The 12,503-nt window shown below is 43.4% G+C and overlaps 1 protein-coding gene across 7 annotated transcripts in view; it reads left to right on the top strand.

Annotated features, from left to right (window-relative positions):
• GRAMD1C (GRAM domain containing 1C) overlaps positions 1 to 12,503 on the top strand; it is a 48,830-nt gene that overhangs the window by 26,357 nt on the left and 9,970 nt on the right. For all 7 annotated transcript variants that reach the window (XM_027449604.3, XM_072044288.1, XM_027449605.3 and 4 more), the window contains 3 exons: positions 1,256 to 1,374; positions 2,479 to 2,599; positions 6,239 to 6,401. In XM_027449604.3, the coding sequence (XP_027305405.2) occupies positions 1,256 to 1,374; positions 2,479 to 2,599; positions 6,239 to 6,401 (403 nt within the window). The remainder of the gene's footprint in view (positions 1 to 1,255; positions 1,375 to 2,478; positions 2,600 to 6,238; positions 6,402 to 12,503) is intronic.

The raw sequence follows: 12,503 nt of genomic DNA, 5'->3' as shown, positions 1-12,503 counted from the left end.
CCGGCGCCTGACGGGGCGCGGCGGGCCCGCCATGAGCTCCCCGCGGCTGCCCCTGAGGGCCGCGGGGCCGGGCCCGGTGTCCCGGGAGCGGCGGGGAGGAGCCGGGACGAGGAACCGGGGCCGGGACCGGGGCTGAGGCCAGGGAGGAGCCGGCAGGGTGGTGTGTGTGTGTGCAGGTGAGCCTGGGCGGCCGGCTTGGGGCTGGCAGGAGAGCCGCGGTGCTGCAGAAAGGGCGGCGGGTGGAGGGAGCCGGGAGGCGGGGAGGATCCCCTCGGCAAAGGGCTTTCAATAATGCACGGCCGCCTGACGAGACCGGCTCCTGCAAGCAGTAAGCAGCAAACAGTAAGCAGGACTTGTGTTACTGCCCGGCTGCCACGCCGCTGCTCCCTCGATCAGTACGGATCGCAGCTCTGGCACCCTTCCCGGTGTGATGCCTCTCGTCTCTTTCTCCTAAATCTCCAAACCTCATCCCCTCCTTTCCTTCCCTTCTACTTTCGTTTTAGCCCTTTCCTGCCAGGAAAAGTGGACTTTGAAACCTGTTGCTTGCTTTGCCGAGGGGAGTCTGTCGCAGCGCTGTCACCTCCCTAATTTTCCTGATGATCAGAGAGAGCCTGAACAGATCCTGGTAGCTGCGGGCAGCGGCTTATGGGGAAAGAGAAGAGCTAGCTGTGAGTCAGGTGGAGTAAAATAGCTGCTGGTGCTCTGGAAGTGTTCAAGGGGGGTTGTAGCAGTGTCCCGCCTTGGCAAGGTGGGCTGCCAGCTCTCCTAGACACTGCTTGCAGTGACTGAGCTGTTAGCCTCTTGCTGCTGGTAAAGTGCTCTGAGCATCCCTTGGAAACAGGCATGTATTTATTAAGCAGTTTGTCTGGGACCAAAGAGGGAGCCTCCGGTTGTCTGCTGGTCTTGTGCTATATCCCGTGAAATTCAAGAGGGAGCTGCCTCAAAGGTACCTGTGAAAACAGTGGTGACAAACGAAGAAGCAAGTAGTAGCTACAAGTATGTTTTTCCTTGAAATACCAGGTTTTTTAATGTCTAGTGTTACTGGTTGAACAGTGGTGGGTTGGGGAGATGGAGTAGACGCGAGTACAGTTCCCCAAAATGCTGAAACCCAATCTTGAAACGTGATACCTAAATGCTTCCAGACCTTGTCAGAAGTGAGGTTAAAGGCTGTGGCGTAATTCAAACTTCTTACTGTTTTGCCTACCGTGCCTTACTGCCCCGTACCGTAGTTCTTGACTAGCTCGCTTTCTTTCAGAGGCTGACCAAGCAGGAATTCTGGCAGCTGGTGCACCAGAGCTATGGCTCTGAGCTGGGCCTGAACACCGAGGAGATGGAGAGTTTCCACTCATCGTCTGAGGACAATGGGCAGTCTCGGTAAGAGGAGGTTCTAAAGCTTACTGAAATACTCGTGGAAAAGCACTGTCCTCTTTCTTTGAAATTGTTTTTCCAAATTGCTCCTGTAGCCTTACTGGAAAGGATAAACTTATAGTAAAGACCTGAAGTGCATGAACTGAACTGCATAAAAACTTAATTGTGCTCATTGTTTAAAATAGTAGGAGCACAGCTGAGGCCCCTTAGGGGAGGCAGATATAGGTAGACCTTGCTGTCCTTGGATCTGCTTGGGGGGAGGGCAGGATAGCTTAAATATCAACTTTTTTTCCTGATAATACTAGTCAGGACCTATATGCCCTTAAACAATACGGAAGGGCTGAATGGAATGGAGCTGTATCAGGTGTTTTAACCCTTTTTCTTTCCTCCATGGAGACTAAAATGCTTGTTTTGCTTTGGTCTTCTGATGTCTGAGCTCCTAGCTTGTTTTTGTATGATGTTCAGTTTGAATTAGGAAGCTAGAAGAAAACTAGATTGTTTTTTGAACTGTTTTAATGATTTCTCAGAACAAATGTGAATTAACTTATGAACAGTCAGTGTAATTCTAATAACAGGGCTTTAGTTTGATATCTTTATCTAAATAAGCATGACTCTCTAAAACTGAAGAATGTAACATGCATTTCCTTTTCAATCCTTGATTATCTTTGTGTGTTTGTTGGGAAAAGTAAATTCACTGCAAGCTTCAAAAGATGTCCCATTAAATACTTCATGGTTTTCTACCTGTAAAAAATGCGGTACTTTGCAACTCAGGAATAAGGGATGCAGGAAAAATCTTACCTCAAACTTTCTTCAGATGTCTTCTTTCCAAATTTGTTATAAGTTACTTCTGTTTCCCATTTTCCCACAGTACTTACTTTCTCTAATTGACCAGTGCTCACTTTTGCTAACCTAACAGGCAGAAGCTGGATTTTTGGGTGGTTAGGGTGAGGAACATGGCCTGAGAGATTAATAAGCTGGAGGAATGAGTTAGTAATTTTTAATGTTAGCTGAACAGCCATGGTTTGAGAGCAAAAATCACACATGAAAAGCTTTCTCAGATTTTCTCAGCTTTTACAACTCCAAAGATACCTTCCTTTTTCCTTTGGACAGATCCAGCGTTTGTGATGAACCTGGAGAAAGGGATGACAAACTACATAAAACAATTGGTTTAGTTCGGGAACCCGCGCTTCAGACAGAAGGAGAGTCCCTCAGCAGACATGCACTGTCAGGAGTAAGTGTTGACCTTTGTGCTATTTGTAACCAATAATCATTTATGCTTGCATACGTGTAAAGGTAGGAATGCATAGGGCTGTCATTTCTAAAATTCACTAGAAGTTCATGACAATTTAAAAGGTTTTCACATCAGAAATTGGACATGAATATTGTCAGATCTCAGGAATATATTCAGGAAACAAATACTTGTATAAGATGTTGGTGTGAGTTTCAGCAGCATCCTGTTGCTAATTCACTGCATAATCTGACCAGAATGCTGAGGTTTTGGCCTTGATCTTCCTAGCTGTAAAAAATAAAACTGTTTATCCACCTTCCTATAGACCCCATGCATTCTTATATAAGTGCTTTTTGAAAGAAATGCTTTTGTTTGCATTCTTAAAAATGCAGATATAGATCTCCTCATAAAGATATCTTGTACATGAGGATATTATTATCCTCATGTACATCCTGTACATTTTGGAGATCAGTTGGTCAGTTGCTATGAATGACTAAAACCTTCCTTCCTCCCCCATATCCCCTAAATTAAATTTTCTGAAATGTTTCAGAAAGGGAGGGGAGAAAGCACCCTTGGAAGGTTAATAAAACCGTACAGGCACGGCTGTTTCATTCATGGTGTTAAATGTATTTGTGAATGTGACTGGCTGCCTGGGAGGGCAGGCGCATTAGTAGCGGTGTCTGAGGTGTGCGCAGCATTTAGCACAGTTCCTGGGGCTCCTATGTGCAGTTGTAGTCCTAAAAGGTTACAGACATTATCTCTTGGTTAATAGGTACCCCAAGGGAATGATCTGGGAAAAGCAAACAGAGCACCAAAGTGTTTCACTTTGCTCAGGCTGGGAATTTATTTAATTGCTGCTTCTGCTTTGAAAAAATTGAGGAAGGGGAAAAAGATGCTTTAACAATCCTTACTTTCATGTAGTAGTTAATTTGGCTTGCTAAAACTGAGGTTAAATAGGCTTTAAATAGTTTTGTGGAAATCCATGTTAATGGCTAGAGACCTATACCCAGCAAACAATACTGGTATTTGTCAGATGTTAAAAGCTTAGTTATTAGGGTGATGGGTATCCCTCATGGAAATCCTAGGAGTATAAAACAAGATTTATGGAGAGCTGTAGGGGACATTGGAAAAATTGTGGATGCTGTTGGACTTTGGGCTCTTTGGGATAAGTAAAATCTACCAAATCAAATCAAGTAGCCTTGATTTGGACTTGCTTGAGTCTTGTTTGCACAAGTACAAGCCCTCTTAAAATAACCGCTCGGTTTGGAAAAGTGCTTTTGTTTACCTACTGGGTGTCACTCCCGGAGATCTCTTGTAGGTGCCAAATCTAGTTGGACATGTTGGTAAGCAGGAATGCCCAGGGATGGGATCAGCAAGCAGGGAAAAGTGCTAGGATTCTCCCTTGACTTGCCTGCCTTTAAAAAGTTCTCTAATTGTGATGTAAAACGTCAGTCTCGATAAATCTGTTCAGTTTATGGTTTTACTGTAGCTAAAACACGTCATGGTTGTGTTGAGCTGTATGTGTCATTTGGTGTGTCTTAAGCATGTTGGCTCTCCACAGCTCTGGATTGCAGCGTATGTTGCAGAAGCACAGGAGCAATAGGAGGAGACGGGATGGTAGTGCTTAAAAAGCTTTTATCAAAAATGATTGCACTGATGACACACCACACAATTGCCTTCCAAAGGCTGGAGGGGAAGAGGCTTAACTCCTCCCTTTGTGCTCTGACAGGCAAGGGAAGTCCAAAAGCTCTTTCCAAAAGAGATCAGAACTGAGGGAGGGGTTGGCTTGCATTTCTTGGACTGCCTTGGAAAAAGGGTTGTCAATAGGCAGCTGTTCATAGTTGATTAAAGAAGGTGGGTGTGTAACACCGCTTGTGGCTTGTCTGCTTCTCCAAGTGCAGGTCACCTCTGTATGGAAACCACCTTCTTCTTTCTAGGCTTCCTTAGAAGGCTCTGTAAGGTTTCTCTGTCTCAGAGCCCTCTGTTAAAAACTAAAATGCATTGGCACAGAGCTTAGTGGTCTTGGACTGGCTCAGGAGGCAAATGTGCGTAAGGAAGAAATGCTCCCTTTAATTCTGGTTCGCAGATCTTAAAATCAGTAATCTTTACTATAAAAATAAAAAATAAAAACAAGAAAATCGAGTTGATTGCAGGATATTCCAAAAGCATCAGCATGATTTTTTTTCCTTGACATCATGAAGGACTTATTTACCTAGAAACTGACACAGATCTATAAAGGTTTCACCACTCCTAGCTCCCTCCTCCTTTCTCTCTGTGCTGCTGGAATGTTTTGACATTGAAGTGTTAGTTACTGTCCTCGTTCCTGTTGTGTGCCTAACTTCAGGCGTGGTAGCTCCTTTCAATAGGCATGCATTTGTTAATCGATCTGCATTGCTGATGCAGTAGTCTTTCCTTTTTTTTTTTTTTGACCTTGAGGGAATATTTTTACTTGCTTCTACTGCAGTTGAATTCATGCCTGTCTCTATTCTGCAGCCACCCACCTTCTGCTAATGGCCCTCGGTTGCACAAAATGGAAAATGGTCTTTATTTTTTTTGAAAAAAGCCAAGGAGTACAGGAAGTACACGATGACTATTCAAGCAGCGGATGCTCTTGTTTTATTTAGGCAGTGCTGAATAATCTTTAAGGATGGTGGTGTTGCAGATGAATTGGAGCTACTTGCTCGAGGAGACCTGATCTTGTTTATCACAGTCCACGTGCTGCTGCCTGTGGGGGCTGTGCTATTCTGGATCCCAGCTGTTCCACTGGAGGCAACGGGAGCTTTGAAGGGAGGCTTAGAATGAAGATTGTGGCTCATAGCCAGGCTTTTTGGGTGGCACTCTGAGATGTACAAACCTTGTACATGTGGTTTTGCCAGCAGTTACTTCTTGAAGTGTTCAGTGATGCATTCTGGTAGGTTTAGCCCCCAGTTGATGTAGTTAATGGTTCAGAGCTGCATTGATTCAGTGACTGATGCTGTGGGGGATGCTCTGCTTCTGTATTACAGATGGCAAATGATATCCCATTGCTTTGTTTCAGAAAAGTAACACTATACGTAGAATGGCTGTAGACACTATTTTTTAACTATTCTTTATCAAAGGCTACTGGAGCCCTACAAAATAAGAACACACTCTCAAATATCTAGTTATGATGATCTAATCCTGGTGAAGAAGGGAGATCCTGTCCATTTCATTGTGCTTCCCCTCAGGGTTGTTGGACCTCTTCCTAAACTGCCCCCCAAAAAAAAAAAAAGACCAATAAAAAGTAAATAATTATTGTAACCTAAACATTAGGTTAATGAGTTTATAAATGCTAGCATGGATGCAGGGAAGGGGACCAAGCTGTGCAGGTGGATGCAAAGGGACTGGGCAGGGAACAAACTGCCCCTTTTAGGCAGCTCTTCGTAAGATGGAGCAGATAAGTTTGTCCCTTGCTGCTAGGGCAAAGTGAAGTCTGAGATAAAGTAGAAAGGAGGCTGGCTGCTATAGGGGAGCAAGGGAGGAAATTAATGCTTGACCGTGGGGTAACTGAGCTGGCAGAACTTGTGGCTTCCTTTCTAAATCTTTTTCTTTGCAAGTAACTGTTTTTTTTAAAGGGCCTGTGTTTACTGATAGATTTATTTTTTTTCCTATTGGTTGTTTCAGGTGGAAGAGTCCCCGACTGAGACGCAAATAAAGAAGAGCCCTCTTCCATCATCAGAAAGAAAATCTGTTAAGCTAGTCAGGAGCAGATCTTTCGAAAAGTCATTGGATCTGAATGAGAATGAAAATCTTCCAGAGAAGAGCAGTGCCTCAGACAGTGAAGAAGGTAAATCTTTCCACAGTTAGAAGCAGTAAGACAACCCTACTCTCGTGATCCTTCTCACTTGGTGGAGCAAGTTAGAGAACTTTCTGGTTTTGTGAAATTCGTTTTTGTTTCACACAGTTGTAAGAAAAACACCTTTGTATCCTAGTTTCTGGAAAGAAACATTGGGGTGTTTAAAATGAAAACAAATTGATATTTTACTTCTTACCTTTTGGTGGGCAAAGAGTTGCTAATATCTTAGACTAAAAAAAAAAATCTTGACAGTGTGGTGTTCACTTTCCACGTTCTCATAGGTATTTTAAATGCTTTTCAGTTTATTTTCACTTGTTGGGAACTGAGGGAAAACATTTCAGGCTCTTCTTCTATTTCTTTCCACCCCCTTACATTTCTTTCTTGATGCTTATGGGCTTGAGTGTTACTGATGGAGTAAACTGAGGAACTTGTTGAAAGTCCAGACAAGACAACTTCCCAGTTTTCAGGAGCATTATTCTGCATGTTCTGAATCTCGTCTGAGGATAAACAACCTTAAATACATCCTGGAGTAGACCACACTGCATACCAGCAAAGCTAGCATTTTGATGGATCCTAACACATCATCCTCTTGATTTATACCTCATTATCTAGTACCAGGCTATCAGGAGCTTGGCTACCACAGCAATGTAGCCCTTGTAACTTGGCAGTTGCATGCTTCCTTTCCTCTTTTTGTCCTAGAAGAGAGAAGTATGGCTGCGTGTTTCATTGTGGCTTTGGTAGGAGTGTATTTGCTATGTCTTGGGGAGAGGGTGAGGCCAGAACATGCCTTGCGCCCAGACTGGATGACAGTAATGTGCAAATTTCACTGGGTGCTTGTTCTCTGGTCCCACAGCAGCCCTTGACAAGTTCCCCCTCTAATATGAGCTCTTCCCTTATTATGGGGAGCTCTTCTGTGCAAAACCCATCGTTTTACAAACATTTCACAGAAGCTGTGGTGGGTGTTCTGTTGAATATCCTCATTTTGGACTCTGTGAATGCCTTTAAAACAAAGCCCACACAACCCGAGTCAGTTTCAAAGTCTGAAGTAGCATGCAAATGAAGGACAAAACCTCACCAGGGCAGCTACTTCTGAACACACCACTATTTTGCTTTCATATGCAAAGAGAGACCTTGCTTTCATTGCCTGTTGCCAGGAATAGAACAGATCGATTTGAGGACGGTTCTTAATCTGTCTGAGAAACTTTGTGTAGCATCTTTTTGGTTAGAATTGGCAATGGAAGGTGTGTGCAGGTGCTATCAAGTTGGGATTGCTGGAGTGAGGAAAGCTTTCAAAGCCGTGGATTGATCTGGCCATCTGCAAGGTGTGAGCTTTGCCTGAGGATGTACTTTATGTTTCAGTTACCTTTCTCTTTGCTCCCCAGTACTGTATCTGCTTGCTGGTGTTGGGATTCAGCTTGGTGGATGTCAAGCTGTATCATTTTTGTGAGTCTGCGTATTTGAATGAGTTTCTGGTTATGCCCCTATGCATTGAACGAGCTTTACACGTTAACTCAGTCGCAGGTATATCTCTTAAAGCTGCAGAAAGTTTCAGTTTTCTGATGTTTTAGCTATTTTGGATACCCTTGGATTTTTAAATGGTGAAGGTATCCAGTGAAATGGGTTGAAAATAGTCCTGCTTGCCTAAATGATAAAGCAAATCCCAGCCGTCATCCCTGTGCTGGTGATACTCAGCAAACAAAGCCTATTAAACTGGAGATGTCCCTTTAAAAGAGGACTGAATTCATGCTGCTCTTATTTCTCCTCCCTCCCCCAAGATGAGTCTCCTTTATTCGGAGCAGGATTTTCTAGTCCCACAACATTAATCTTTTCTCGCAGATCACTCTCCTCATGCTTAGAATTTTTTTCTTCTGCTTCTCTGCCTGTTTTCTATTGCGATTGCCCCACACTCCTAGAAGGTGAGCTCCTTCATTCAGATGAAATTAGCTTTCCCACACAGCAAAGGGTTACCCATGCAATTAATCTCTCTTGTATCTTCTGGCTCCTGCTCAGGCTGCCCATGGAGGTGTCCTGGCAAATAAGGTGAGGGGGCAAGCTCAAGACTTGTTCTCCAACTTCATGTCCACCTGACACCAAAAGCTGGAGTGCCAGAACCTTGGCAGCTCCTTGTCCTTCATGATTTTCACATTGCATTCACACTGGAAGGGGTCTCTCACCACACACCACTGGCTCAGTGACCTGTACCTTGGTGTTTTAGTTTGGTTTCATAAACTGGAGTATAAATCTTGGGCCGTGACAAACTCTTGGCTGAGACAGAAGTTAATATCTGCAGTCTCAACGATAAATTTCAGAAAAGAAATTTTAGCTCAAGCACAGAATGCGTTCCCAATATAGAAGCATCAGATTCTGAGTTTCCTCAAAGGACTGCCTGCGTTGGGTGTAGGGTTTCTATATGCAACTATAATGCTCAGCAGCATCAAATGCCTCGAAGAAAGAAGGGAGAAGTAGAATATTGAAAAATACTGTTAGAAAGCCTTACTGTGTATGGGGGGCCTCATAATTCCTGACCTCCTTGCTTGACTTACTGTGGTGTTTCTGTGCGCGTTAATAACCACCCTAAATGCGTGGTCTGCAGGAGAGCATAACTGCTTGTGCTCTGATGCTGGGAGGTGGGTGCAGTGGTGGTGTGGCTTTTCTTGCTGGTAGGGATATAGGATGTGGAAGGGTTGAAAGGAGTTCAGCCTGCTTTTTTTTCAAGAGCTGAAATTGTGGATATACAGTGCATGTACAGAAGAATAGCCCTGTTACCTTGCTGACATTATAATCACAATATTTAAAGCACGTACTCTGTTAAATATCTGGCTGCCAATAATCTGTTGCTTTGGGATTTGAAGGAATATTTGTTGTGAATTATCTAAAGGCATAAGGCGTAAGCTTTCCTTGTGATCAGGAAAAAAGCTTGCACTGTCACAGTATTTTTCAGTACTTCCCCAAAGCTAATTTGGTACTTAGCCTTTTAAAGTATAGGAGAGTTATTTGGTAATCACGACTGCTGATGCGGTCTTTAAATAGATGGTGGCTGGAAGATGTTCACTCTAGGAATTAGTTTTAACAACTTGATTTCAGGTGCATCTGTTCTAAGTCTCTGACCTGTGCATTATTCTCAGCGTGCAATATTTCCCCCTCCATCCCCAGTGGCATGGAAATCCCAAACAGCACCAAGAGTTGTGTGTATGTTTTTTTTTTTCTCCTGCTCCTCTTCCAGCTCTGTGGAGTGGAAGAATCAGTCACCTCAAATCTTTTTGATAGTCTGTTCTTAGTGGTTTAACTTTTTTTATTTGCTTACGGTATGTGTTGAGCTTCGCAAGCTGTTGATTGTTAATGGGAATTGAAAAAACAGATTTATTTTTTTTCCTGACTCCTCTACAACTCCTTGAGGTTTTTTTCTTTCTTGTCTTGCACTGCAGATGTTTTCAAACCTCTGCAATCACTGGCGCATAATGGTATTATATGCAAACAGCATTTCACAGCTTGCCATACAGTGATGAAAATGACCTTACAAAGTGCAAGGCAGCAGTGGGGGAGGGAGCGGACTTGCTGCCTTCTTGCAGAACCAGGACACTCAGGGTAACATTTGCTTGGGGTTTTGGGGTCCCTAGGGGTCTTAACCTAAAATCAGAGTGATTTCATGTTCTCTTATCAGTTACTCCAATTCATCTATAAATGTTTTCAGGCTGAGCGAGTTAGTGGCTGATAATTACATACTGCTAAGAACAGCACTAAGAGTTAAGGAGTTAGACTGATATATGCCTGGGAATAAAAACACTTTTTCATAAACAGTATTTCTAAGCTAGTTCTAGGTAGAAAATACTCCATGTTGCTCTAGAATTGTGATAACTCATACAGGTAAGCTTCCTACATCTTAATTAAACCAAAAAAGACAAATACGTATATTTGTAACAAAGTCAAGTGTTTAAAGCTTTCTATTCTGTCCAAACTGCAAGTGTATAATCTGAATATTTATTTAATCTGTACATTTATTCTTGCTATGCTGCTGTTGGTGCTCACTGCTTCATGTGGGATTCCTGCAGCTAAACACTGAGAAGCCCAGATGGAAGGGACTTAAAGTTTGTCAAGCTCTTGGTATATGCAGTGACCGGCTCCTGCAGGTGTGGAATTCAGAGGCTTTCATACACACGTTTTTTCCAGGCCTCTTTCAGAAAGCCTGGAAACGTTTCAGATAAAATAGCTGTTTAAACAGTAGTATCTAAAGTAGCTGATTAGCCTGATTATATCAGCCTAGTTTCAGCTTGGGTTTTCTGAAAATACTCTTCTGCGATAACACCAATTTTTCAGGAGCTGAGAGACTGTAACTAAAAACACTTCTCAATAGATGCTTTCATGCACTTGGCAGCTCGCTGACTGCTCCTTACAGAGCTATAACTAGATAGAAAAAGTGTAGGCAAATCAGCTAACAGGAAACTGCCTATAAATTAAAACATTATAGATCCATGGATACTCTGGCTGTTGGATTTGAGCCTTGAGGAGAGGCTTCATGCTTGAAGAGTAAAATATTCCAGTAGCAAGGTCCAGACCTTAAAGTAATAATGCATGAGCTTTGAGTTATCTGCTGCCTGGCTCCATACAAGCTGGCTGATGCCCAGTAGTCAAAGGGGATGGCAGCATCAGAACACCTGAAGCTTCCTCTCCTTCTCTTAGCAAAAGAGGGGAAGTGGGGAGTGCATTTTGAGATGAGGTCTGCAGCATCGAGGCCTTGCTAGCTGAGGTCACTTACAGTTCACTGAGTTTTGATGGAACTAGGCTCACCTCAGAGAGGAAATACAGTGAATGTAAACTGAAAACCCAACCTGAATTTCTAGCTTCCTGCAGAATGTTTCAACACAGCTGAATCTGTATTCTAGCAAATAAGGAGTGCATGTTGGTTGGTTAAATAGGTCTCAGAATGCCTGCTGGCTTCCTGTCCCACCTTGGAATTGTATCAGCAGAAAGCAGCACAGGAAGGTCATCTCCCCTGCAAGCATAAAGATATCACTCACGCTTCACTTTGGGGTCATGCTTAGGGTCCAAGAACTTTTTTGGAGACGTGTGTGTAGTGGGGACTTTAAACAGGCTGGAAGCAGTGCTGGAGCAGCATCAGAACTGGGTTTCACTGCAGACCTGTTATGGTTATTTGCTACGCTTGCATTTATTGATACTGACTGCTATGAAATCATGTTCTAAGGGCTGTAACCTTCGCCTGCAGGCGGTTTGTGACCTGTAGCATGATATTCAAGCTACCTTTGTTTTGGTTGCTGGCAATGACCTTTGATAGCTCTGAGAACTCACTCATATCAGTTGAAAGGTTAGGCGTCCTGACTTCTGTTTTGCTTCCAAAAGCTTTATTTTCAGACATTTTGCCTGGTTTTGGTGTGTGGGGTTGGGTGTTTAGGATTTTTGTACACTTTTTCTTTTTTTTGGTAATAAACTAGAACGGTCTTGTTTCTAAAGCATGAGCAGACAGAGTTGGGGTTGGCACAGGAAACTGCTGTCCCTCCAGGATTATGATTCTGTCCCTTATCTATTGAGAGAGTGGCTGTAACAGCCACAAAGCTGACTCATGCCAGCAACCAACAGGCAGCAGAAACAAAGCTCAGTGCTGGGACCACAGAACACCTTTGGGGTGCTTGGTGGTGGTTTGACATAGGGAGGGTGATAAAACATCCTGGTGTGCTTTGCAGCCCTGCAAAATGGAGCAGGGTACTCCTTGTGTTCCCCTTGCAATAGGTATGGAGGAAGGAACACTTTGAGGAAAGGTCTGTCCCTGGTCTCTTGGTGTGGACAGTACCAGCAGTACAGATGTTAGAAGCAGAATTTGGATATTAGCCACAAGCAAAAACGAAAACTATTTATGCTCTCACTGTCCTGCTTGCTACGCACATGTCCTTTCTCTAATAGGCACACATTAAATGAGGATTGTGCTGGCTCTGTCTTCTCCAGTGTGTCCTGTAGGATCAGTAGAGCTCTGAAGGCAAAATTCAAGCAATAGGATCTTGTGATGTTGACTTATCGACTCGTACAGGGAAATAGTGAGAGGTGGGCTAGAAAACCAGCTCTAGACTTTGTTCCCAAAGACCA

Source organism: Anas platyrhynchos, chromosome 1 (assembly GCF_047663525.1).
Source record: "Anas platyrhynchos isolate ZD024472 breed Pekin duck chromosome 1, IASCAAS_PekinDuck_T2T, whole genome shotgun sequence".
NCBI lineage: Eukaryota > Metazoa > Chordata > Aves > Anseriformes > Anatidae > Anas > Anas platyrhynchos.
This window is presented reverse-complemented; position numbering and strand designations above follow the sequence as displayed.